Source organism: Ovis canadensis, chromosome 17 (genome assembly GCF_042477335.2).
Source record: "Ovis canadensis isolate MfBH-ARS-UI-01 breed Bighorn chromosome 17, ARS-UI_OviCan_v2, whole genome shotgun sequence".
NCBI classification, from domain to species: Eukaryota; Metazoa; Chordata; class Mammalia; order Artiodactyla; family Bovidae; genus Ovis; species Ovis canadensis.
In genome coordinates this window covers 72,730,501-72,758,201 of record NC_091261.1, presented here as the reverse complement: position 1 = coordinate 72,758,201, position 27,701 = coordinate 72,730,501, and the positions used below count along the sequence as shown (strand labels likewise).

Sequence of the window (27,701 nt, the reverse complement as noted above, 5' to 3'; positions counted from 1 at the left end):
GTCCTACTAGATTACAGATTACTGACTGGCTATCATGAAGCTGACGTTAAGGGTGAAGCAGCGCTCTAGACTGATGAGAGATGATGCACAATAGACAGAATCAGGGTACCTGCGACTAATATCTTGGTTTGAGTGCTGCCTTTACAAGTTAGGAAACAGGTATAACTGTGAGTGGGCAGAAATCTCTCATCTGTGTTTTACTAAGAATAGCTCCTCAATATGGATCTTTATGTCCAGACATGAGGACATGCTACTCAGAGGTTCCAGTCCCAACCAGAAACTCATGAAAGCTCAAGGCAACATGTCTTACACCTGGATTTTCCTTTAACATTTTCTGAGAACTCTGGGGCAGTGATTCCCATTTGTTTGATTTCAGGATGCCCCAGTGAAGTTGTGTGACTTTGGATTTGCCAAAATTGACCAAGGTGACTTGATGACGCCTCAGTTTACCCCATATTATGTAGCACCTCAGGTAAGCATGTGCTGTTTCTTCCATAGGATGTATCACCAGGCTACCTGTAGACTCGTATTTCTTCCATTCTACAGCATGAGTGGGCATATATTACAAATGGAAAGGGGAGAACTCAGCTTCAGAAACCCATAGGCTGCTTAATTTTGTATAGGCATTTTATTCTTTTAACAACAACCTTATTGAGGTATGATTAGTATACTGTAAAAATACTTCTACCCTGGGCTTCGCTGGTGGCTCAGAGGTTAAAGCATCTGCCTGCAATGTGGGAGACCTGGGTTTGATCCCTGGGTTGGGAAGATCCCCTGGAGAAGGAAATGGCACCCCACTCCAGTATTCTTGCCTGGAAAATCCCATGGACAAAGGAGCCTGGTGGGCTATACTCCACGGGGTAGCAAAGAGTTGGACACGACTGAGCAACTACATTTTCTAAGTGTAATTTGATGAGTGCTGGTGGATACTTCTGCATGGACCTTGCCAAAATCAAGATGTAAAACAGTTCTATTACTTCAAAAACCATCTTGTGTGCCTTTGCAGTCATTCTGCTCCCAACTTAATCCCCTTAATTAAAACCACAGATCTACTTTCTGTCATTATTGGTTAGTTTTGCCTGTTGCAGAATTTCATTAGAATGGAAATCCTGTACCTTTCGTGTTTCACTTCTTCAACCTTGGGACCTTCTTCACTTCTTCGCCTTGAGCTTTCATGAGTTTCTGGTTGGGGCTGGAACCTGTGAGTAGCATGTCCTCATGTCTGGACATAAAGATCCATACTGAGGAGCTATTCTTAGTAAAACACAGATGAGAGATTTCTGCCCACTCACAGTTATGCCTGTTTCCTAACTCAGCATGTTTTTGAGATTCATCCATGTTGCTGTGTGTATCAGTAATTAGTTCCTTTCTATGGCTGAGTAGTATTCCATCATATGACTAAGCCACATTTGTTTTATCTGTTCACTGAGTGGTGGCCATTTAGGGTTGTCTCCTGTTTTTTTTTTTTTTCTTTCTTTCTTCTTCTTATTTTTTTAATTTACAATATTGTATTGGTTTTGCCACATATCGTCATGAATCCGCCACAGGTGTACACATGTTCCCAATCCCGAACCCCCCTCCCACCTCCCCCCCAACACCATCCCTCCGGGTCATCCCAGTGCACCAGCCCCAAGCATCCTGCACCCTGCATCGAACCTAGACTGGCAATTCATTTCTTATATGATATTATACATGTTTCAATGCCATTCTCCCAAATCATCCCACCCTCGCCCTCTCCCACAGAGTCCAAAAGACTGTTCTATACATCTGTGTCTCTTTTGCTGTCTCGCATACAGGGTTATCGTTACCATCTTTCTAAATTCCATATATATGCATCAGTATACTGTATTGGTGTTTTTCTTTCTGGCTTACTTCACTCTGTATAATCGGCTCCAGTTTCATCCACCTCATTAGAACTGATTCAAATGTATTCTTTTTAATGGCTGAGTAATACTCCATTGTGTATATGTACCACAGCTTTCTTATTCATTCATCTGCTGATGGACATCTAGGTTGTTTCCCTGTCCTGGCTATTATAAACAGTGCTGCAATGAACGTTGGGATACACGTGTCTCTTTCAATTCTGGTTTCCTTGGTGTGTATGCCCAGCAGTGGGATTGCTGGGTCATAAGGCAGTTCTATTTCCAGTTTTTTAAGGAATCTCCACACTGTTCTCCATAGTGGCTGTACTAGTTTGCATTCCCACCAACAGTGTACAAGGGTTCCCTTTTCTCCATGCCCTCTCCAGCATTTATTGCTTGTAGACTTTTGGATTGCAGCCATTCTGACTGGCATGAAATGGTACCTCATTGTGGTTTTGATTTGCATTTCTCTGATAATGAGTGATGTTGAGCATCTTTTCATGTGTTTGTTAGCCATCTGTATGTCTTCTTTGAAGAAATGTCTATTTAGTTCTTTGGCCCATTTTTTGATTGGGTCGTTTGTTTTTCTGGAATTGAGCTGCAGGAGTTGCTTGTATATTTTTGAGATTAGTTGTTTGTCAGCTGCTTCATTTACTATTATTTTCTCCCATTCCGAAGGCTCTTTTCACCTTGCTTATAGTTTCCTTTGTTGTGCAGAAGCTTTTAATTTTAATTAGGTCCCGTTTGTTTATTTTTGCTTTTATTTCCAGTATTCTGGGAGGTGGGTCATAGAGGATCCTGCTGTGATTTATGTCGGAGAGTGTTTTGCCTATGTTCTCCTCTAAGAGTTTTCTAGTTTCTGGTCTTATGTTTAGATCTTTAATCCATTTTGAGTTTATTTTTGTATATGGTGTTAGAAAGTGATCTAGTTTCATTCTTTTACAAGTGGTTGACCAGTTTTCCCAGCACCACTTGTTAAATAGATTGTCTTTAATCCATTGTATATTCTTGCCTCCTTTGTCAAAGATAAGGTGTCCATAGGTGTGTGGATTTATCTCTGGGCTTTCTATTTTGTTCCATTGATCTATATTTCTATCTTTGTGCCAGTACCATACTGTCTTAATGACTGTGGTTTTGTAGTAGAGCCTGAAGTCAGGCAGGTTGATTCCTCCAGTTCCATTCTTCTTTCTCAAGATTGCTTTGGCTATTCGAGGTTTTTTGTATTTTCATACAAATTGTGAAATTATTTGTTCTAGCTCTGTGAAAAATACTGTTGGTAGCTTGATAGGGATTGTGTTGACTCTATAATTGCTTTGGGTAGTATACTCATTTTCACTATATTGATTCTTCCGATCCATGAACACGGTATATTTCTCCATCTATTAGTGTCCTCTTTGATTTCTTTTGCCAGTGTTTCATAGTTTTCTATATATAGGTCTTTTGTTTCTTTAGGTATATATATTCCTAAGTATTTTATTCTTTTTGTTGAAATGGTGAATGGAATTGTTTCCTTAATTTCACTTTCTATTTTCTCATTATTAGTGTATAGGAATGCAAGGGATTTCTGTGTGTTCATTTTATATCCTGCAACTTTACTATATTCATTGATTAGCTCTAGTAATTTTCTGGTGGAGTCTTTAGGGTTTTCTATGTAGAGGATCATGTCATCTGCAAACAGTGAGAGTTTTACTTCTTCTTTTCCAATTGGATTCCTTTTATTTCTTTTTCTGCTGTGATTGCTGTGGCCAAAACTTCCAGAACTATGTTGAATAGTAGCGGTGAAAGTGGGCACCCTTGTCTTGTTCCTGACTTTAGGGGAAATGCTTTCAATTTTTCACCATTGAGGATAATGTTTGCGGTGGGTTTGTCATATATAGCTTTTATTATGTTGAGGTATGTTCCTTCTATTCCTGCTTTCTGAAGAGTTTTTATCATAAATGGATGTTGAATTTTGTCAAAGGCTTTCCCTGCATCTATTGAGATAATCATATGGCTTTTATTTTTCAGTTTGTTAATGTGGTGAATTACATTGATTGATTTGCGGATATTGAAGAATCCTTGCATCCCTGGGATAAAGCCCACTTGGTCGTGGTGTATGATCTTTTTAATGTGTTGTTGGATTCTGATTGCTAGAATTTTGTTAAGGATTTTGCATCTATGTTCATCAGTGATATTGGCCTGTAGTTTTCTTTTTTGTGGCATCTTTGTCAGGTTTTGGTATTAGGGTGATGGTCCTGGGAATGTTCATTTACAGGTTTGAGGAGACATGCCCTTCCCCTTTAGGTAAAATCTTTTTTCAAAATGGTTGTGCCTTTCTTATCTCTAACTCAAGTTTGTTAGTATTTATAATCTTAGTCATTCTAGTAGGTATTTAGTGTTATTTCGTTATGGATTTAATTACAGCATTTTCCTCATGGCTACTGTTGAGGAATATTTTTTCATGTGTCTATTGGCTATTCTGTTGTGAAATATGGGTACGACATTCTGTTTTGAAGTATGGTACAAATCTTTTGACCTTTTGTGATTAGTTTTTATTTCCTCTAGATTTATATATAGAAGTGACTTCCCTGGTGGCTCAGACAGTAAAGCGTCTGTCTACAATGCGGGAGACCCGGGTTCGAGCCCTGGGTTAGGAAGATCCCCTGGAGAAGGAAATGGCAATCCACTCCAGTACTATTGCCTGGAGAATCCCATGGGTAGAGGAGCCTGGTCGGCTACAGTCTATGGGGTCGCAAAGAGTCAGACACGACTGAGCGACTTCAGTCAGTCGGTCAGTCAGCACATCGTATGGTGTTTTTTTTGCGGGGGGTGGGTGTGCGCAGTTTCTTTTACTCAGCAAAATTATGTTTATTTACCTATGTTATTCATATGTCAATAGTTCTTTAATTTTACTGCTGGAAGGTATTCCATGATGTGGATATACCATGGTTTGTTTATCTACTCATCTATTGATGGGTTGTTTTCAAATTTTGGCTGTTAAAAATAAGCCTGCTTGCTTATAAACATTTGTGCACAAGTTTTTGTATGGACACTTTATTTACTTTTCTCTTTGGTAAATATCTAGAGTGGAATAGCTCTATCATATGTTGGATGTGTTTATCTTAATTTAGAAATTGCCACTTTGTTTTCCAAAGTAGTCGTTCAATTTTACATTCCCAATTAGAAAGCTTCAGGGCTCTCCACATTCTTACTGGCATTTGGCATGGATAGTCTTTAATTTTAGCCATTTAACTGACTTTGTAGAGGTATTTCACTGTGGTTTCAATTTGCTTTTCCCTAATAGCTACTGATGTTGAGCATCTATTGTGCTTCTTTGCTGTCTGTATATTTTCTTCAAAGTATATATTCAGATGTTTTCCCCATATTTTAAATTGGATTATTTTCTTGCTGAATTTGAGAGCTTTTTAAAAAATATGTTTTGGCTATAAGTCCTTTATCAGATACATGCTTTGGAAAGATTTTCTTCCAGTCTGTGGCTTTTTCTTTTTTCTTTAAATTGAAGTATAGTTGATTTACAATGTTTGAGGCATATAGCAAAGTGATTCAGTTATACACATATACACATATCATCCTTTCTGGACATATGCCCAGGAGTGGGGTCACTGGGTCATATGATAGGTCTATTTCTAGTTTTTTAAGGAGCCTCCATACTATTTTCCATAGTGGCCGCATCAATTTATGTTCCACCAACAGTGTCAGAGGGTTCCCTTTTCTCCATACCCTCCCCAGCATTTATTATTTGTAAATTTTTTGATGATGGCCGTTCCGACTGGTGTGAGGTGGTAACAGTGTCTTTCATTTTGGTGTGAAGACCAATTTGTTAACTTTTAAAAAATTTTCATGGGTTCTGCTTTTGGTTTTCTATCTAAGAGATCTTTGTCTAACCCAAGATCACAAAGATTTTCTACTATAAGTTTTGTAATTTTAAGCTTTACATTTAGGTCTGTGATCCATTTTGACTTAATTTTTGTATAAGATGTGAGGTATAGATCCAAGTTCATTTTTTAAAAGCATTTGGATATCTAGTTGTTCCTATATATTTGCTGAAAAGCTATCTTTTCTCCACTGCATTGCTTCTCAGCCTTTGTCAAAAACCAGTTGAATGTATATGTGTGGGTTTATTTTTGGATTGTTCTACTCTGTTCCATTGATTGGTCTTTATACCAATATCATATACTGTTTTGATTATTGACACTTTTTAATAACTTTTGACATGAGGTAGTTTTAGCCCTCTGACTTTGTTCTTTTTCATAGTTATTTTGGCTATTCAAATTTCTTTGCATTTCCATATGAACTTTAGACTTGGCTGTTGATTTTTACAAGAAAGTGTGCTGGAATTTTGACTAGTGTTGTTTGAAACATATAGTTCAGTATGGGAGTACTGACAATATAACAGCATCAAGCCTTCTGACCCATAAGCAGGCTATATTCCATTTATTTTTGTCTTTGGTTTTGCTCAGCAATCTGTCTGGTTTTCAGTGTAATCTTTCACATCTCTTTTTAGATTTATCCTTAATATTTTTAATGCTGTAATAAGTGGTATTTTCTTTTTTAGGTTTAATTAATTCACTTTATTATTCTTGTGTGAGAACATGAGCCCGGGTCCTTTCTCCACAGAGACGGTAGTGTTGGTCTTTACAAGATAGTCAGTGAATTCCTGATAGGGTACTTTAGTGAGCACTGTCACCTTCAAGAGGTCAGGTGTAAGATAGCTGTAGGCCTTAGAGGTGGCATCAGAGGTGGCCTAGGCAAGGTTGCCCAAGGTGGCAGTGTGGCCCCTGGCCAAGGTGTGACAGTTTTCAGTGCCTGCTGTCAGCAGCGTGGTCCTATGGCCACGAAGTCCCAGGCAGCAGCAGTGTGTCTGGGTACAACGATGACACCTACTGGCAGGGAGCTGCAGGATCGTGTCTTCGTCACGGAACCCTGTGGGGTTCTTTAGTCTTGTGTCCCCAGGAGCCGTAATCCCCGTGGCAGTGGAGAGCTGGGCCGCAGTGGTGGCCCCAAGGATGGCAGCGGTTACCTCCGTGCAGCACTTAGCACCCAGACCTGTGTGACGATCACAGTGCTTCATGGCAGCAGATACCTTGAGCCTGAGCCACCGACCAGCAAGTCTGCTTGTTCACTGCTTGCCGAGGCCTTAAGAGACGCCCCTAGGGAAAAGTAATCTCAGGAAGAAGTAAATCTCCTTCAGGGACTGAATCTTCACGTCCTTGACCTAGGCAAATACTGATAAGTTGCTGATAGTAAGAGAGAAAAAAAGGCTTTTGAAAGTATTTAGAATTTTAAAAAATTGTTGATTGTTAACTGCCAGTGGCTACCCTCTTCAGCCTTCTAACATAGCAGTCTGTCTCAAGCTGCAGGTCACTGATGTGAGGTTCAGTAAATTGTCCCCTTTGGTGTGACTCTGACAGGTACTGGAAGCCCAGAGAAGGCATCAGAAGGAGAAATCTGGCATCATACCTACCTCGCCAACACCCTACACTTATAACAAGGTAGGAGAAGAAAAACTAATCTCTACCCCTTGGGTGAAGCCTGTATTCTCCTGTGTGGTGTTTGTGGTCTTTTGGGAAGGTAGCAGATTCTCTTTTTATTCCTTGATATTATATTGCCGCCTGAGAAGCTGAAAGAAGCTATCTATGCAGAAGAGTATTTGAAATTCAAGTTTCTGTCTGATGAAGTAAGATTCATACCAGTTCAGGTTTTGCAGCAGGAACCAAGGCTGTGGTCACCTGGAGGTTATTTATTTGACTAGCTGTACAGTCCACTGATCACATTTAAAAGATACGTTTGTCCTGCTTTTTTGAGGTGGAGGCCATTTCACAGAATATTCCTTGGCCATTTATGGTGCCATTCTTTCTAACCCCATAAAATACCCAACTTAGAACAGTGTCTAACACACAAGGCAAGTGTCCTGAGTGGTACCTGTTCCTATCACCGTTGTTACCTGTAGCCTACACATCAGGCCTCTCTGTTCTAAAGTATAAGAGGCTTAAGGCCTCTTGAAACAAGTCCTAGAGATCCTGGAGTCACAGAGTGGATCAAAAAAGAATGATGCTGCTTGGGGACTCAGGGAGATACAGATGACAGGGAGGGAGCTGAGGATGGCAAAAGGGCAGGCCAGCTCCTCCTGGTCACACACCCTAGAGGGCCCCCACATTCCTACCACACGCACATGCACAGACACACGCAGACACATGTATCAGAGGGCACACAGGCTCCTGTGGCTCTCAGCACCCTCCACTCGGCACTGGCCCAACGTGACTGGAACTCTACACTCTGCTTTCATGATTAACCCTGTTCAGTCCCCAAGTAAGTACTTACTGTTCCACACCTTCTTGCTCTACAAACTATAGGCTGCTATGTCCTTATGTAGTGAAGGTTGGAAGTGAGGGCTAGGCTGATGATAGTTATCAGTTAGAAACTGCTTCCTGCTTCCCACAGTGGGCAGGAATTGAGTGGTAAAAACACTTAGCTAACAGAGATCGGAATTTACTTGATACAATATTCTCAGCATGAATACAATGGATTCTTGTGTGATACATTATTTCCCAGTACTATTTTTTTCTCCTCTTCCTACTCTTGTTTTGTGAATCTAGTGGTGTTTGTAAATTTGCTTGGCATCCATAAAATTTACACTCCACAGATGAATAATATATTAAAATAATAAGCTCATAATAATTTTTGAATGTGTATATATATTCATCTAGTTATAATCTTTACATTGGCAACTGAGTGAACACTGAATGCTTCATTTGCAAGTAATTTAAAGAAAAATAATGTAATAAGAGGTAGTTAAATTTTAAAAAACTAATTACATCAATCTTAATTAAAAAAAAAAAAAGAGGCAGGATGCTTGCAGTGACTCCAGCCCCAGTCTGCTGCATGTTGTTGGTTGGTGTGCTTAGTTCCACTCTTGACAGATGACCCTAGATGTGACAAGATCTCTGTAGCACCAGTTTCTCATGGGAACTTATTTTCCACATTTGAATTTTTAAGATTTCTTTTCACCTCTATGATTTTATAATTGTTTTACAGCATGGGCCATGTCGTTTATGAATCTCTATTAGTAGGATGATGCCAAGACATGGCTGAGAGTACCTGAGGTACCTCCTTTTCCAGGCTTCTTACAGAGCAGCGCACAGCTGTGATGTGAGGCGAGAGTGGCCACAGCGGCAGGCTCCCTGGGCCGCCTTCCTTAGGCGGACACTGTTCTGTCCTGCCGTTCAGGAGGGGCTTGGGTTGAAGCCTCTGTGGACCCAGTTTCTGAGACAGGTGGAACTGTGATTAATTAAAATAGGAGTCCGTTATTAATAAGCATGCTGTGACTAAATCACCTGAAACCTACAGACATGGTAGTGCCTTTCAAAATATCTTCCCCAAGAGTGGCTTTGCACATGGGCACAGTGAGTCCTTGGCCAAAGGATTGCTTTCCACCTCCCATTCTTCCTTACCGTGCTTGTCCCTCATCTGTGTCAAACTGCTGTGAGCCTTTATAAAATGACTGGTGCTGTTTTATGGGATCAGCCCATCTGCATCCTAGCTATTTGTTCCTGCACCCTCAACCCTCCCAGGTGGCCAGAGGACATGTTTCACAACAGCTGGCTTACATCAATTACTTTTCTGGCTGGGATCAAAGTGTCTTCTCTGTACCCAACAGTCAGATAGCAGCTTGGGCCTCGGCAGTGAGAATAAAAGTGACTTTTTACCCCAGATTGGCTTTGTGTATATGATGTGCATATATGTAGCATTGATAGCAGATAACAAATGATAGAAAGGTTAATTCTCTTAAGACTTCCCGAAACTTTTCCAGTCTCTGATAAGTGATTCTTGGTGATATCAGCCTGTGGCTATCAAGGGCTGTTTTTGGGTCAGTTCTGGGGGCTTTATTTTAGAGCTGTGCCTCTTGTATGAGTGACCATTTTCTTTTTGCTTTCAGAGCTGTGACTTGTGGTCCCTAGGGGTGATTATCTATGTGATGTTGTGCGGATACCCTCCTTTTTACTCCAAACACCATAGCCGGACTATCCCAAAGGATATGCGGAGAAAAATCATGACAGGCAGTTTTGAGTTCCCGGAGGAAGAGTGGAGCCAGATCTCAGAGATGGCCAAAGATGTTGTGAGAAAGTGAGTCTCTGGGCCACTGGGTGGGGCCCTTAAAAGTGGTGGAATGCAAAGCAATGTTGGGTAGAGAAAATTCTTTGTTTTGCAGGCATGTACCTTCTCATTTTTATCATCACAGAAAATCTGTCCTGGAGTCTGAAATGAGAGTTCTCAGTATCCACATCTCGGTGAAATTGGAGCTGTACTCCCTCCTGTTGCATTCCTAGAATTTGTCCCTAGGGTTGAATCCAGGTCCCTTGGTAGCCACTGTATCCGTTAGCATTAATTCAGACTTTAAATGGTAACCCCCGGTGCATCCTTCCTGCACGGAGGCCAGTCGTTTGGCACTGACATGATGCCGGAAGCTGAACTAGGGTGCCGGAATGGCCACGACGCTTTTGTCCTTTCCTCCCTTAGCTACTGTGGGAGTGTGACTGGTTGTCCAGGACCTCAATCCCACCCTGGCCTCCCTGCTGCTAGTTGGTTGCTCTGACATATAGAGATAGAAAGGTTCAAAAGGACTAGGGCTAAGTGAGTGGATGAGGGACACATGACATTCAGAGTCCTTTGTTTCTTACAGAGCAGCGCACAGCTGTGATGTGAGGCGCGAGTGGCCACAGCGGCAGGCTCCCTGGGCCGCCTTCCTCAGGCGGACACTGTTCTGTCCTGCTGTTCAGGAGGGGCTTGGGTTGAGGCCTCTGTGGACCCAGTTTCTGAGGCAGGTGGAACTGCGTTTAATTAAGATAGGAGTCCGTTATTAATAAGCATGCTCTGACTACAGGCCATGAAATCACCTGAAACCTACAGACATGGTAGTGCCTTTCAACATATCTTCCCCAAGAATGACCTCACACATGGGCACGTGCTCCAGCTCCTTAGCTGAAGTTACTAAGAAGTCAGGCCTACATAGGAGGTGTGCTCGGTTTTTCTGCCCACCTGTGCCAGGGGATCTGCTGCCTGGGACTTATGCGCTCTTCTGACGTCACTACTTTGCTCTTCACTGAGTAATCGCTCCTCTCGGTTTCAGTTTCTTCATCTGTAATGTGATAAAGATAAGCATTAAAGGGGCAGTACCTGGGAGCTGTCTCCTAATAGTACAGCTATTTCTCTATGCAGATTACTCTCTTTCAGAAGTGAACTTGTCCTGTTGGTTAGGTATTCATGTACATAAAAAGGGATTCATTTCTTAAGTATCCAAGTGAAGGTGTTTTAGGAGGGTGGAGGCAATTTGAAATCTGTCTTCCCATGTTCTTTCCATGCTGTATTCTCAGCTACTTAACCAAAACATCGATATCCTCTAAGTGGTTCTCTGCAGTTCTATAGAGTGTATTTCCCCTGTCACTAGAGTAACATTGATTATCTTCTCTCAGCATTGAGGGTCTTTTCTAAATAATCCTTTCTTTAGAATCTGAAGCTGTTCACAATGATCCAGAAAGTTACAGAGAACATGAAAGAGCAAGTAGGCACGTTGTCCTGACTGATGTTTGGAATGGGAGGCTATGTATTTGGAAGGAGTGCTGTAAAAGGTCCAGGGAATATGCTGGGGTAAGCTAGGAATTGCATCGGTATGAATGTACAAGATGAAAAGAACTGTGGTCAAAAGCTGATGGTATAGACAATACATTAGGCTTAGAAAGAAATGCTGTTCCCTTCTCAGATATTAGATTTTTAGCTTAGAATGTCTTCGGAGAAATGGCTCAGGGTTCGTGTGCTGCCATATGGTGCTATCTAAAAGTTTTATCACAAGTAGCAATCTGGATTTTCAGAACTGTATGATCGCTTAACTAATTTTACAGCCACTGTTGGCCAAAAGAGTACTTTGAGTCCCTTCTGGAAATTATAGCCCACTGTCCTAGAAACATTAGTCTGGGGATTCAGTGTCTCAGGAACTGTGAGCCATATGTAAGATTGATTACCTTACTGAACCTAGAACTCAGTCTGAGGTATCACTGGATTAAGCCTTTTCCTACCATTTTTAATCTCAATTTATTTAGTAGAGAAAGGACTGCCTAAGGACACAGCACCCTCACAACTAACAGTTAGGGAAGAGAATCTCACCTCTGTCCTGCAGAAAGCCTAGGCTGTAAGAGTTGGCAGAAAGTAGAAAGTCAGAAGCTGGAGCTGACTAGAGCCAGGCTCGGGAACTTTATGGCCTTCTGGAAGCAACTGTGCATGGCAGCCCTTTTGGCCTTTTCTCCACAGGCTCTTGAAGGTCAAACCGGAGGAAAGACTTACCATCGAGGGAGTGCTGGACCACCCCTGGCTCAACTCAACTGAGGCCCTGGATAATGTGCTACCCTCTGCTCAACTGATGATGGATAAGGTTCTGAATGATGCTTATGTTGTTGGCCAAAATGGTGGTGTTGGGAAGGAATGCTGGGGCTTGACTCAGTGAGGGGGTTAAAGGCAAAACAATGCAGAGCGCACTGTCTTTCCCAGAGAAACATCTCTGGTCTCCTGAAGATCAGGATTGGAAACAAGGAGCTTCCTTCCATAAAGACCAGATCAAAGCCTGGTACATACACTAAGGGAACATTCAAAGTATCCTCTTCCACATTTGTGCTGTGGGGTTGAGGCAGAGAGCAGTATCAGACATCAACCATCCTTTTGCCCAAGGGGTTTAAATAAGACTGGTTAGAAACACCAATAAATACAAAACAAAGAGGGAATACTCTCAGACATCAGAGCTTTTGCATGCTAAATTTTCTGTGAATTCTTATGGGAATTCAGAAAAAGAAGACATCTTTGAAGGGCTGTAATTAGGGAAGGGTTCCCAAAGAGAAGGCAAAACCCATCACAGTTACTAACTATTGTGTGGCACTTTTAAACCCCTTTACATGTTTAGCTGTGAGCTGGCCTTGGAAGAACTGGAGTAGAGAGCACATGTGCCCACATATCATGGACAACATGAGCGAAAAATTAGAGGCTGAAATCCATCAGTGGGAAAAACAGCCTGATTTCATTAATGGGAAGTTGGTGAAATGGGTGTGATAGGGAAGGGCCTGGCTTTGAAAGTAGACAGAGGGGTGTAAGTCTTAGTAGGACCTAATTGAGAGGCTCGTACAGATTTCTGAGAAGAGTTCTGCTACAGGGAAGATATTTAGGGTAGGGATGGTTAGTCAGACTTGCAGACTCACCAACCTAATACTACTACAGTAATCTAGAAGCTGGAAAGCTGCACTAGGAGCAGAGAGGTAGAGATGAATGAATAGGCTCAATATTTTTGAAGACAAATTTCAACAATTTTTGGTGACTGACTAGAGATAAGGGGACAGTGAGTGGCATATCTGGTGATACCACTGACAGGGAAATCAGGAATGAGCCGGGTTTAGATTTTCACTATTATTTGATGGTAGATGGACATTCAAATGAATGAGATTGTGTGGTGTGGATTCAGAGTGTGGCTGAAAGGTAAAGGCAGTGTCGCAGACTAGAGTTACTCACTTAGAAGGGATGGAGCTGAGGCGTGACAGAATAAGTGAATAGGAGAAAGGAATGCTAGGACCTCCCTTAGTTTAGCTGGAGTACGAGAAGAGAAAGGAGAACTAGAAGGAACAGAGTATTCTGCTATCCCTGATCTGTGTGCAGTTGTTTTCCTGGTTTAAAAGTATCCAATAACCCAGAAATAGTTTGTTTGGTCAGTCCCAAATACAGGATTACTTATATCCTCTGACTGTCAGCTCTTGAGTGTTACAGCGTGGTTTCCCTCAGGATGTTGGAAATGAAGAAGATTGTCTTCTGGAGTTACTTTAAGATTAGTATCTAACTAAGCCAAGTTTGAATATGCATAATCTTAATGAAGAAAAAGGCCTTTAAGGTGGAACTGGAGTGTGACAGTGTATTCCCATTTTGAAAGAAATGATGTGGTCAAGATGCAGGCTGGTCACCTTTGGAAGAGAAGAAAAAATGGCCACATGCAGAAGCTGAATAGTGTCCATCTCGGCTGTGGCTAGGAGATGGAGTCTGAGCTCGTGACCTTGCAGGGTTCCCATCTCTTTGGTTGGGCTATCTCTGATAAGAAGGAAATAGATGCACGGGTCTGGAGATGGGTAGCCAGGGCCAATTACTGTAGTTTACTTCAAAGAGTTTGAACTCTTCCGGATCTAATTGTGTGCTTACCAAGGAAGTATATTTTTTCTTTCAAATAACACAGAGGTATATAAAATGAAAAGCAAAAGTTCCTTTTAATTACCCTGTCCCAGTCTCAGCCCTGAGAGGTGAGGTGATCTGTGACTTGATGTATCCTTCCTGATCTTTTTCTGGGGAGAGACACACACATTCACACAGTTTGTCCTTTTTTTTTTTTTAAATACAAAAGTGGGATCATCTCATTCTTACGAAGGTTTTTGCTTTCCCTTGTTGGTCTGCCCATAGTGAGAGAACACACTGGTCATAAAGACAGACTTGAAGAGTGCTAGACTTTATGAGTTATTTTTCATTGTAAATTAATTGACTGGCTTTATAGAAGAGTCTGCGAGGGTCTTCCATGCTCACCAGGTGAAATACTTGGGGTTCTGAGTCATTGGGGCTGAGGTGACTGTTTCCACCTTGAGGGAAGCGAATAAATGCCAGTCAGGGAGTCTTCTCAGGCAGCAGCCGGCCAGCCTTTCCCTTGATGTACATGTATGACTCTCTTTACACTTGCCCTTGCCAATGACTATGAGCATGAGCCTTGTTTGTTTTTCTTACTTGCCTTTCTGTCCCCCTGCAGGGAAGAAGGGCTTGCTGTTGTGTGGCCCTTGGCTGGCCTAGTATTTCCTGGGCCCTGCTGACCCATGGGGAAGAGTCCTCTGCCTTTTCAGAATTTGTATACTTCCAAGTATAAGACTGAAATTACCTGCTTAGTTCTTTTAGAGATTCTCCTTCTCTGTTAGATTGGTTTTTTAGGTGCCCAGAAATGAATGTGAAAACCTGACACCAGTGTTTGCATTCAGGCGGTGGTTGCAGGGATCCAGCAGGCCCATGCGGAACAGTTGGCCAACATGCGGATCCAGGAACTAAAAGTCAGCCTCAAACCCCTGCACTCTGTGAACAACCCCATTCTAAGGAAGAGGAAATTACTTGGGTAACTGAACTTACTTCCTCGATTCTCCCTTCATGGCTGGTGTGGCCAAGGACAGGGTTCTGAAAGGTCAGCCAAGGGTCTTGCCCTTTTTTGCCTCTTAAGAGGGTGGAAAGGATAAGTTCTTTAAATAGCATCAGAAGTTGGAGATACTTTATAATTAAAATTTTATCTGAAAAATCTTGCCTTATGTTTAGTGTTTAGAGTTAACATCCATGAAGAGCTGGGTTTTGGGGTCTCACTTTGTTCCTACCTCTTTCCCAAACTTCTAAAGCACCAAACCAAAGGATGGTGTTTACATCCATGACCGTGAGAATGGAGCCGAGGATTCCAATGTTGCCTTGGAAAAGCTCCGCGACGTGATTGCTCAGTGTATCCTCCCCCAGGCTGGTAAAGGTCACACCGTTTCTGCTTTGTGCGTGGCTGTGTGTGCGTGTGCGCGTGGCTGGGGGAGTGGGTCAATCTGAAGTGTCTGTCTCGCCTCTAAGTGCCTTACACACTCAGCCCACTGAAGAGGGGACGGTGCGCACTCAGAAATGCGCAGGTTCTGCCCCACCTTTGGCTTCCTATGAAATTTCTAGTTTGCGTTTAATTGGCAGTTTCAGACATAACATGTAATTTTGTATTTTCTTAGTCTGTTAATGAGATAACAGGATAGAGGATGGAAAATGTGAACAGGGTCAGGATTAGGTTGGGAAGGTCAGGAAGGTTGAGAAACGCCATATCTAGAGTACAAGGCTGTCATTAACTTATGAATATAAAGAGAAGACCTTCCAAGTTCAGAAGTGGCCCTGGTGGCTACTGGTATTCCAGGCAGACTGGGACTTATATACATGTCTTTTGAGTGAGAGCTCTCTTTAAATATGTTCTCTTTCCACTTAATGGGATAGGACGGGCTTTTCTCAGCAGATGAATGAGATACTTCATGTTGTAGGCCTGAAAACTACTGAGCTGACCAGTCTTCCTAGATTCCTTGGGTTTTAAGAGAGCTCACATAGTGTACCTCAGGTAGCCTTCCAGAGTAGGAAATGAGCTTAGGAGAAAGAAGGTAGCCCACTCAGCCTCGTTCTTCCTTCTCATGATCTTGTAGGTTAACCAGGTGTTTTTGATCAGCAATAGCCCAACAATGCCTACTTCCCATCCCCCAGGGCTAAGACTCTGGGGGCCTCAGGGGATGTCTGTCAGGTGGTCAGGGTAGGAAGAATTCAGAAACCAGAAGTAGTCTACATGTAATGTAGGAACTAGCAGTAATGATAATCTGGAAAAGCTCGCACCTTTTATGATCACTTTCTCAATACAGTTGGACATCCTGTCCTTCCATCTTTGACAATAAAACCCCATGATGCTGCAGAGGAATGCAACTTCTTTTTCACCTTTATTAATAGGAGAGAATGAAGATGAAAAGCTGAATGAAGTAGTGCAGGAAGCTTGGAAGTATAATCGGGAATGCAAACTCCTCAGAGATACTCTGCAAAGCTTCAGCTGGAATGGTAGGAGCCTTAATTATGCCTTTCCCCAGGAATGCAGAGAATTATTTGTGTTTAGATTATGTAGGATCTCTGGGGGCTGAGCTGGGGCTGTGTTCAGGTGAAGTAGGGCTGGAGAGTCAGTGGAGTATTGTGGGAGACGGAGTTAATCCTGCAGTAACTACCCAGGCATATCTGGACATCCGGCCTTTTTGCTTGTTTTCCAGAGTTCAAATGAATTGTGTGTTGCAGATTCATTGCTGTCCAGAGCCCCCATCACATACCACTTGGGCAAAAACAAAGCATCAGATCTCAGAACTCCTTCTAGATACCTGAGCTTTTAACTGCATCATTAAAGAGCAGTTCAGTCTGAAGGGGAGAAAGAGGGTAAAGTACTGCAGAGTCCACCCTGCAGATCTGCTCAGCTTAGAGAAGACCTGTTACACTAAAGAGCAGAGTGTCCCAAATCTGCTGTTCGTTGAATTTTTTTCCCCACAGGCAAAGGCAGAGGTGTATTTTTTGAGCTGCTTTTGTATTATCTTCCTAGCGTAGTAGGCTAGACTTCAGGTCTAAGATGCTCAAGGCAGGGAGCCTGGTTTTTGGACATGAGAAGTCCAAAAGCTAGTCCAGCCATTTCTGTACTTGGAAATTAGCTTCTATAGGATTTTCTCTTTTTTTAAAGATTTTGAAATAATCTATACAGAAAAGTGACCACATTTGAGGTGCACACTTCCAGTAAATTTTCACAAAGTGAACATTCTCACATAACCAGCACTGGAATATGTGCCCTCCTGTACTACCTCCTTCCCCACAGGGTAATTATGAGCCCAATTTCTAGCACTATATATCAGTTTTGCCTGATTTTGTATTTTATGTATATGGAATCAGACAAATCTATGTTTTTTTGTATCTGGCTTCTTTTTGTCAATGTTTGTGAGATTCAACCATATTGTTATGTGTAGTAGCAATTCATTTCTCATTTTTATATACATATGTAAATGTACATATGTTCTCTCTATATATTCATATTTTTTTTCTTCCATATATATATACCACATAAATAGTTTTTGTATTTATCCATTCTGCTGTTGAATGGATATGTGGGTTGTTTCCAGGTTTTGGTAATTAAGGAAAGCACTGCTCTGAACACTCTAGCATATATCTTCTTTTTAAGATTTATTTATTTCCGTTTATTTATTTTTAGCTGCACTGGGTCTTCATTGCTTCACGCAGGCTTTCTCTAGTTGCAGTGACCGAGGGCTACTCTCCAGTTGAGGTGCACAGGCTTCTCATTGCGGTGGCTTCACTTCTCTTATTGCAGAGCATTGGCTCAAAGTGTGTGAGCTTCAGTAGCTATGGCTCATGGGCTTAGTTGCCTGGTGGCATATGGGATTTTCCTGGACCAGGAATCAGACCCATGTCCCCTGCATTGGCAGGCAGACACCCAACCACTGGATCATCAGGGAACTCATTTCTCTTACGTATCTAGAATTAAGAGTTGCTGGTTCATGGGGATATTCATCTGTTTGGCTTTAGAAGGTACTGCCACCAGTTTCCCAAAGTTGTCATACCAATGTATACCTCCACTGGCAGGGTTTGAGGGTTCTAATTATTCTGTATCCACACCAACACTTGCTATTGTCTTTTTCATTTTAGTCATTCTAATTAGTAAGTACTGTTGGTATCGCAGTGTCATTTTACTTTGCCTTTCCCTGATGACTTTTAAGCGTAAGCACTTTTTAATGTTTACTGGCCACTTAGATTTTGTGAAGTGCCTATTCTGTTGCCCAGTTTTCTGTTGACTTGTACCTCTCTTATAAACGTGCACGAGTTCTTTATATAGTTTGGATATGAGTTCTGTTGTAGACACATATTACAAAGAACTTCTCCCTCTTTGTGGTTTCCTTCTGTGCTGTTGTACTGAACACTGGATTTTTATGACCAGGTTAATAAGCTGCTCAACTCTACCTGAAAAATGGGGGACTTGAACTGCTTGTGATCAGTGTTGGTGATGGTTCTTCCATTGGTGAAGGTGAATTTGACACTAGTGAGGTGTACCTTATTGGGTCCCTGTCAAGAATCTTACCACCTACCCAATAGTTTGGAGACTCACCTTTTCCTTTTTTGAGTTTCAGGTCGTGGATTCACTGATAAAGTAGATCGATTAAAACTGGCTGAAATTGTGAAGCAAGTGATAGAAGAGCAAACCACTTCCCACGAATCCCAATAATGACAGCTTCAGACTTTGTTTTTTAAAAAATTTGAAGATTTATTCATTAATGTATAATTTTTATGTAAATTAATAAATCATAATTTCATTTCCACACTGCTTAAAGATGCTATATAAATTTAGATACAGGATTTACTAATAGTATATATATAGTTCATTTGTTTTAAGAAAAGCTCAGTTCCTAGAGATATACTATTACTTTAGGATTGTTTAGTCATCTGTTGTAAAGCTGACGGTATTGTCAAGCAAGATTGTTTTATTTGTAATAAAGCATACAAAAACCATTTGCCAGTGGTAGGCAAAGGACTGACTATTTTGACCTCTCTGCTTAGTAAACAGTTGAATCAAGTACTGTGGAATCTGGTTTCAGTTGCCCTGTGTATTTCCTCTCTGCACTGTTGGTGGATTAGCTCTGGTGCCAAGAATTTTTTGTGGATCCGTTGCAAACTGCCAGATGGAACTCAGAGGGTGCCAACTCCTGTGATGGAAGAGGCAGGGAGCTGAGTCCTCGTTTCTCTTCTCCCTAATTCCCTAGGGAAAAGTGGTCCCATTTCTTTATTGTCGTATTTGTTAAAAGGTATTGGTGTGTTTCTTTAATAGGATTCTCTATTGAGTTTATTCTTTCATGTTTAACCAGAGCTTCAGCCCTGTCACTTCCTTCGAGGTCCTACCTTGTACTCCCCATTTCCTGAAGCCCTCACCAGCTCCATTGCTTCTTACCTCCTTTTCCTGTTCTTCTGACTCCTTTTATGGAATGATTTTTCTGAGAAAGTTACATGTCATAAAAACTGGACTAATGGATATTCATTGGAAGGACTGATGCTGAAGCTGAAGCTCTAATACTTTGGCCACCTGATGTGAAGAGCTTACTCACTGGAAGAGACCCTGACACTGGGAAAGATTGAAGGCAAAAGGAGAAGAAGGTGGCAGAGGATGAGATGCTTGGATAGTATCTCCGGCTCAATGGACATGAACTTGGTAAACTCTGAAGGGATAAACTCTGAGGGATAGTGAGGGACAAGGAGGTCTGGTGTGCTGTAGTCCATGGGGGTCACAAAGAGTTGGGCATGACTTAGTGACTGAACAACAACAACTGGGTTAGCATCTAAGATGGGCCAGGTTTCTGTCTTAAAGCTACCTTTTTTCTCTAACGTTTCTGCCTGGGTTTCATGTTGGCATCCCCTGGACTGCATGTATTTTATTTAGCACTCTTCATTTTCAGGAAGCATGGTTTTGGCCCAGAGGTCAGATACTTGAATAGAAACAAGGCTCAGTGCTTTTCTACTGTGCTATTGTGCAATGGGCTTCCATAACAAACCATTTTTATTTATTTGTTTTACTAGTTCTTGGTTGTTCGTTCGGTGTTGATAAATGGGAGAGCTAATAGGCAAACTCCAATTCACAGAGAAGGAAAGACTCAGTAGGATTGGTTACTCAGTTTCATCCCATCACATTCTCTTCAATTGAAATCAACCCCACAGAGCTCACTTACTTTCTAACTCTTCCACTTTGCTAATATGTCTTCAGGATGACATTTGGTTAGTATACCCCATATGTGTGTGAATGAGTGCAATAATACATGATAAAAATAATATCTCTTAGCAATTACCTTATACATCAGTTCCTTCATATTTTGGAGAATTTTTAATTCAAGGCATTTTTTGAGGTAAGACTCACTAATCTCAGGTGACTGATAACTTATAAATGGATACCCTGTAAGGAGAATTCAATACTTTTAAACATGGCAAAATCTAACAGGCAGCAGAGAAAAACCAAAAAACTTAGCTGAGAGTTGAATTAAAAGTTGAATTCTGTTTTTCAGTGAAATGCAGTCTTATAAATCACTTTCTGCAGTCAGGAAAAACTGCACTTGTTTCTGGAACAACTGAATCCCTGTTATGTTTCTTAGTTTATTGCAGAGATTCAGTATTTGTGGGCTTTTCTTAATGGCTCAGCTTGTAAAGAATCTGCCTGCAATGTGGGAGACTTAGGTTTGATCCCTGGGTTAGGAAAAGCCCCTGGAGAAGGGAAAGGCTACCCATTCCAATTCTCTGGCCTGGAGAATTCCATGGACTGTGTAGTCCATGGGGTTGCAAAGAGTTGGACAGAACTAAGTGACTTTCCCTTCAGTATTCCCTAGGGTGAGGAAGGCAGTAACTAACTTTGTTACTCTTCTTTTTCTTCAGAAGAACCTTCTAGCAGAGGAACTAGGCTACCATTAACTTCTCAAATTTGTTATTTGGGTGTCTTCTAAAGGCTCAGGATGATTTCCCTGTGTGGTGAATTTTAGGTATGATCTAAAAGGGTGTCCAAAAGATGCTTCCTTTTACTCTAAGCAGAGGTTGCTCATGTTTCTTTAGGCTGAATTAAACTGGCCTCCCAAATGAGTAGAGTGTCCAGACAGGTTCATGCTCAGAGTTTTAGAATACCCTGAAAGTGAAGTGGCTCAGTTGTGTCTGACTCTTTGCAACTCTGTGGCCTGTAGCCTACCAGGCTCCTCCGTTGGTCCATGGGATTTTCCAGGCAAGAGTACTGGAGTGGGTTGCTATTCCCTTCTCCAGCGGGATCTTCCCGACCCAGGGACCGAACCCAGGTCTCCTGCATTATAGGCAGACGCTTTTACCGACTGAGCCTCTCGGAAAGTCCATAGAATACGCTAGAGGGTGTTTAAAAGTGGGTCCTACCTGACACAGAGCTCCATGACAAAACTGGAGCTTCCAAAAGACTCAGCACTGTTTGGTCTTTAAAGTGGGGTTTTGTTTATGGGGAGTTTGTAGGCCAGTAGCAAATTCTGCTTTAACTTTACCAGTCAGTTTTGCTAATAAAAGAAAACATGTACTGGAAGTGAAACAAAATCATCCTTGTCTCTTTTGACCTGTCCCTCTAATGCCTGTATCTGCAGAAAGTTCCCATTCTAAGAATAGTTCTCATAGGCAGGAGGAGTCTTCAGTTTTCCTACATGATTTGCCAACCCTCTGCTTACTATATAACCATTACTTATCACTCAAACACTTTTAGATTTTACCACAATTATTAATCTATTTGATGTGGAACAACATTTGTATTTTTCTGGCTAATGTATTTTATAAGCTAGGAAACACTTGTCAGAAGTTAACTGTCTGAAACATGCAGATAGGAAGAAATGCTTTTTTAAAAAGAATTTTGTTTTTGTATTCATTTGAGATAGAACAAGTTGAAGGAATTATTGAAGTCAAATGATTTAAATCAGATCCTGTGTGTGAATACTTGCGTACGTATGTATTGATGAAAATGTGTTTCAATTTGAGACTTGGAAAACTGGATATTTAATTTTAATTATATTTTTATTTATTTAAAAAGTAGAAGTGGTCTTTCATTATTGATTTGATTCTTTTGTCCCACAAAATGACTTGATCAAATTTGTCCTGTCTGTTTGCTCAAGAACAGGGGAACATCTAAAATCTAGATAGTTTCCAAGTTATATAATTTTAAGAGGCTTTTCTCTTATATAAAATACAAGGAGAAAGGAAATACACCTAGAAATCATTTCACCATTTTTTGCTGTAAATTTTTAATGGGTGATATGATGGTATTAATTTTCTTGCTAGATATGCATAAATTTCCTTGTCTGTTAGGAATTAAACATTATTAACTGGAAAGGGTTAATGACTTCATGTGCTCATGCTTATACCTGAGATCTGGTATACCATTCTTTTTCAAATTATATAGTGCATCTCTCCATTTTTGTGCGGTACTTATATTCCTAACCCTTATTTTGAAGGTTTTATACTGTAAGTATTTGACTTAATATAAAATTATTTTAATGCAAGATAAAACATGTAGAGTCTTACTTAGTTGATATTAGGATGCAAAAAAGAATAACTGGGCAAAGAACGTGGATAGATGAAGCTTTTTTTCCCTTTTTTTCTTTTAAATCTATACTACTAAATATAACATCAACATGAAAATCAAGTTAAAAGACATTCATAGACATTATGGTTTAGTTTTAGTTACAAAAGCAAAGAGGTCTTTAAAAAATTCTTATACAGGGAATTCCTTGGTGGTCCAGTGGCTAAGACTCTGTGCTCCCTATACAAGGGGTTCGATCCCTGGTCAGGGAACTAGTTCCCACATGCCACAACTAAGACTCTATGCAGCCAAATAAATAAAAAATAAATATTAAAAAAAATTCTCATACAGTGCATTTTTATTTTCTTGATGAAATGGTAACTAGATAAGCTGGTTATTCAGACTTTAGTCTTACTCCAGAGTTTGTTTTTATGTTGGGAGAAACTGAACTTTGATCCTAGTCACTTGTTAGTCTCCATAGTGAAACTGAACTTCTTTCATTCAACAGTTAGTATATCTATACATTCAGAATTCTTCTTATTGGAGGAAAATTATGTTTACATGTAGATATAAAATCTCAAAACTCATCTGTCATAAACCAAAGTGAATGAGGGAGAGTTTCTGCACCTATGTAGAAGTTTGCTGGAATTAAACAAAAAAAGCAGACCCTGACAAAGGAGGATTGGACTGAGAAACAATATTCTCAGTACTACAGATACCAGGAAAAGAGACAGTGGGCAACAAAGAACATCATCCTGCTCTGGGATCCCCAAAGAATCCCCATCCCCTCCCCCCTGACCTCCTGCCAGAATGTTGGGTTTCAGAGAATGAGCAGATTAACGGATATCAGGAATAGTATGGACTGGGCTAAGGACAAGGATAATTTGCTTGAGTAAAATTACTGACTTGAAACTATTGGAGGCTGTCTACTTGGGTAGAGGAAACAGCCATGGACCATTAAAACCGTTGCTGTGGGAAGGGGGTCATATAGTAAGGAAACTACTGAAGACCAACAGAGAAAAACAACAGAAACACAGCCCCAAGGTCTGTAAGACACAAGAGCTGGGCAGCACCCACCCAGAAGGGAGCCAGCATAGATCTGGGACTGACAACTGAATTTCCCAGTCTCAGCATGCCAGGGAGAGCAGCTGCTGCTGCTGCTGGACACAAGCCCTGCGTCATCAACTGATTCACTAGGGCCATGTCAGTGGCAGCGTCTGTGAGAGACTCTGCCTCTATACTGCCTTCTCTGTGGAAAAGGCAAGTGGCTATGTCTGAGGCTATCAGAGCGCTTCAAACTTGGGCTCCTCACACGAAGGGCTTGAGGCTGGCCCCGGTGCCAGGACTTTCATGTGCCAGGTTGGGGATCCTGTTGTTCTTGGTACTGATTTCTCTGCCAAGCCTATACGGTGACCTGGGCTCACTACATCACTCTTCCTATGAAATAGTCATTCCCAAGAGTCTGACAGTGGAAGGAAGGGAAGACCAAGTGGAAAAGCTCTCCTACGTGCTATTTATGCAGGGCCAGAGGCAGCTGATTCACCTGACGGTGAAGAGAGACTATTTTGTGGATAACTTCCCGGTCTTCAGCTACCACAATGGCATCCTGGGGCAAGAAATGCCTCCCGTCTCACAGGACTGTCACTATGAAGGCTACATAGAAGGAGTCCCAGGTTCTTTTGTTTCTGTCAACACCTGTTCAGGCCTCAGGGGCCTCCTGATTAAGGAGGAAAAATCCTATGGCGTTGAGCCCGTGCACTCTTCCAAACGGTTTGAACACGTGTTGTACGCCATGGCCCACGAAGCTCGCGTCTCCTGTGGCGTCACGTCCAAAGACAGCCAAGTGGCGTCCACCAGCCGGCGACCGGAGAGCGGCAAGCCTCACAGCTGGCAGGTGCCATCCGACTTGTGGTCACATATCAAGTACGTGGAGATGGTTGTCGTGGTCAACAACCAGCGGTTCCAAATGTGGGGCAGTGACGTCAAGCAGACAGTCCAGAGAGTAATGGACATCATCGCTCTGGCCAACAGCTTCACAAGGGGAATAAACATAGAGGTGGTGCTGGCTGGAATGGAGATTTGGACTGAGGGGGACCTCACAGAGGTCCCCGTGGACCTGCAAGTTGCACTCAGGAATTTCAACAGCTGGAGACAAGAGAACCTCTTCCATCGTGTCAAGCATGATGTTGCCCACATGATCGTGGGACAGCATCCTAAGGAGGATACGGGGCAGGCATTTCTCAGCGGTGCCTGCTCCAGTGATTTTGCAGCAGCCGTGGAATCTTTCCACCACGAGGATGTCCTCCTGTTTGCAGCACTCATGGTCCACGAGCTTGGACACAACTTGGGTATTCGGCACGACCATTCGGCCTGCATTTGTAAAGACAGGCCCTTCTGCCTCATGCATGAAAACATCACTAAAGGAAGTGGCTTCAGCAACTGCAGCTCTGACTTCTTCCACCAGTTCCTCTGGGAACACAAGGGGGCCTGCCTGTTTAACAAGCCTGGGCACAAAGGCCGCTTACGGAGGGCTTCCCGCTGTGGCGACGGCATTGTAGAAGGACCTGAGCAGTGTGACTGTGGGTCTAAGTGTGAAATGCACCCATGCTGTGACACCAGATGTATGCTGAGAGAGCATGCAGAATGTAGTGATGGACTCTGCTGTGATAAATGTCGCCTGAGATTCAAGGGATTCATGTGCCGTGCTGCTTTGGGAGAGTGTGACCTCCCAGAGTATTGTAATGGTTCCTCGGGAGAATGTCCCAGAGACAGCTATAAGCTAGATGGCACAGTGTGTGATAGAATTCACTACTGTGCTGGAGGTCGGTGTAAGAACCCTGACAATCAATGCATGGAAATCTACGGGTCCCCTGCAAGGTCCGCCCCAGAAAACTGTTACGTTTCAATGAACACAAGAGGGGACCGGTTTGGAAACTGTGGTACCAGCAGCTCACCGAGGTTAACATATCTGAAGTGTGCAGGTGATAACATATTTTGTGGGAAACTTATATGTACAAATGTTAGAGAGGTGCCACAAATCAAACCCAATCATACACTGATCCAGGTCGCTCACAACGATGGCTGGTGCTGGAGCATGGATGCCTATGACACTGCTGATATCCCTGATGATGGAGATGCACACACTGGCACTCTCTGTGCCCCACACAAAGTCTGCATGAATCACTTGTGTACTGATCACACCTCACTTGGGTACAGCTGTGAGACAACAGAATTGTGTAACGGGAAAGGAGTTTGCAACAATTTTAGGCACTGCCATTGTGAGGAAGGCTATGCGCCCCCTGACTGCAAAGATCCAGGAGACGGTGGTAGTGTGGACAGTGGTCCTCCTAGCACATCAATTCAACTTTCAAGTGAAGGGCAAAGTGAAACTTCTAAGACTCGTAGCTCTCAGACTGAATACTTGGGCAACATTGTTTTCATATTACCATCCTTACTTTTAATATTTTTGGTAATTGTATTACTTGTTAGCATCAAGACTGGAGTCGAGACAATAGAGTCCCCACCGCATACCTCAGAGGTGGATTCAGAGGAAAGCAGTAGTGAGGTATTCATAATGGAGCCCCTCCCAGTGGGGATAATAGAGGAGGCAGAGGAGGGTCCCCCACCAGAGCAGGGACCCCCACCAGAGGTACCCCCCACAGGGGCACCCCCACCAGAGGCACCTCCACCAGCAGGACCCCCACCGGAGGCCCCACCACCAGGACAGCCAGCATCATAAGAGGCAGCAGGTGAAGGACAAGGATAACCAAAGGCAGATGTGTACTGGAGGAAGAGTTCAAAAATATAAAATATTTCAAGCACTGAGTGGGAATGAGGCACTCACAGAAGCAAAGGTGAAGTGAGAATTGATGGACCCTTTAACTCGACAGGGATGGTCTACAGAAACATACCAACATAGGAACAGGATGACAATGCTTTCAGTATTCGTTTTATTAATTTGGTTATATATTCATATGTGAACTCGTATGTAAACTATTCTACACTTCTGCTTTTTTCCCATTTCACAAAACAACTTTATATAAGTTCTTCTCAAGAATCATACTTATCAATGTCATCTTTTAGTCGGGCCAATTTCTGATCTGAAACTACTTTTCACGGCATACTATCCTCCCTCTGCATTGTTTGATAAACACTATTATTTGCACCTACAGGATCATTCATCCCACTCATACATATTATTTAAAGAAGGTTATCTGTTCAGTAATCTAATTTGCCTCAACCATTACTACTCATGAATAGAAAATGATTTTAAATAAAAAGCTATTTTAAGAAGCATCACTTCAGACTCCATAGTGCCTAGTCTTTGGGGCTTCTTTATTTGGGGGCTCTCTTGGAAGGGACTACATCTGATCCAGGGTGCTCTGATCACCTTGGATGCATGGGGGTGGTGCATGAGGGAAGGAGAGGACTTAGGCAAGAGACAACCTTGTCTAGTGTGGCGTTCAACTGGTATTAATAATTATTCCTTTGTTTTCTGTTTTTCTACTTATGTTTATTCCTGATTTTTAAATTAATATATTGCTGCCTGATAGTCTAAAGAAACAGAGCTTTGGAGGGGGTTAAACTGTGTGTAAAGAGACCACAAAACACATGTAACATCACCAACTCTATGCAAGACGCTGTGTGCAGTCAAATGCGCTACACCTGAGCAATACCCCCAAGCACATGGAACATCATGACCCTGTGCTAAACACTATACATTCATCCTCAGTTTAATCCTCCCACACACAACAGGGGATCTCCATCATGTATACGAAGAAACGGAGGCTGCAGAGTTCTGCTCTAGAGTTGGTAAGGAGTGGAACCTGCATCACCATCACTCCCTCCTAGACAACTGCAGAAGTATTTACCTGGTCTCTCTGCTCCCACAATAGCCTATTTTCCACCCAGCAGACAGAGTGATTCTTTTAAAAAACAAGTCAGAACATACCCATTATGCTTTAAATGTTGCTGGCAGGTCCATAGCCTGAGGGCCCCATGTTGATCTTTTCATTTGACAATGGAGAGTGGTTTATCCACTGATATCCTGGAGTTGGCAGTTTGGATGGATGCATGGGGGTGAAAGCTTATTCCAGCGGAGTCAAAATGCAAAAGATGGGCCCAAAACCATTCGTGAAGCTGTTCAACCTCTT

The 27,701-nt window shown here is 42.1% G+C and overlaps 3 protein-coding genes across 11 annotated transcripts in view; 2 read left to right on the top strand and 1 right to left on the bottom strand.

The window, feature by feature from the left end:
* MAPKAPK5 (MAPK activated protein kinase 5) overlaps positions 1-22,064 on the top strand; it is a 33,011-nt gene extending 10,947 nt beyond the window's left edge. Inside the window, exons 7-14 of one of the 5 annotated variants that reach the window (XM_069558146.1) lie at positions 377-472; positions 7,274-7,354; positions 9,799-9,986; positions 12,165-12,285; positions 14,897-15,027; positions 15,299-15,414; positions 16,410-16,514; positions 18,620-22,064. In XM_069558146.1, coding sequence (XP_069414247.1) covers positions 377-472; positions 7,274-7,354; positions 9,799-9,986; positions 12,165-12,285; positions 14,897-15,027; positions 15,299-15,414; positions 16,410-16,514; positions 18,620-18,720 — 939 coding nt within the window. In that variant the 3' untranslated portion in view covers positions 18,721-22,064. Of the gene's footprint in view, positions 1-376; positions 473-7,273; positions 7,355-9,798; positions 9,987-12,164; positions 12,286-14,896; positions 15,028-15,298; positions 15,421-16,409; positions 16,515-18,619 lie in introns of all 5 variants that reach the window. The other 4 variants (XM_069558145.1, XM_069558147.1, XM_069558143.1 and 1 more) reach the window with 4 other exon arrangements.
* Positions 1-27,701, bottom strand: part of TMEM116 (transmembrane protein 116) — a 119,101-nt gene that overhangs the window by 4,099 nt on the left and 87,301 nt on the right. For 3 of the 5 annotated variants that reach the window (XM_069558162.1, XM_069558156.1, XM_069558166.1), the window contains one exon: positions 10,673-10,998. In XM_069558162.1, the coding sequence (XP_069414263.1) occupies positions 10,960-10,998 (39 nt within the window). In that variant the 3' untranslated portion in view covers positions 10,673-10,959. Of the gene's footprint in view, positions 1-10,672; positions 10,999-27,701 lie in introns of those variants that run through there. The other 2 variants (XR_011250000.1, XR_011249999.1) reach the window with 1 other exon arrangement.
* On the top strand, positions 23,614-26,841 carry LOC138422728 (disintegrin and metalloproteinase domain-containing protein 1a-like). Its single transcript, XM_069558132.1, has one exon. The coding sequence runs from the start codon at positions 23,750-23,752 to the stop codon at positions 26,285-26,287; it is 2,538 nt and encodes an 845-aa protein (XP_069414233.1). The 5' UTR covers positions 23,614-23,749; the 3' UTR covers positions 26,288-26,841.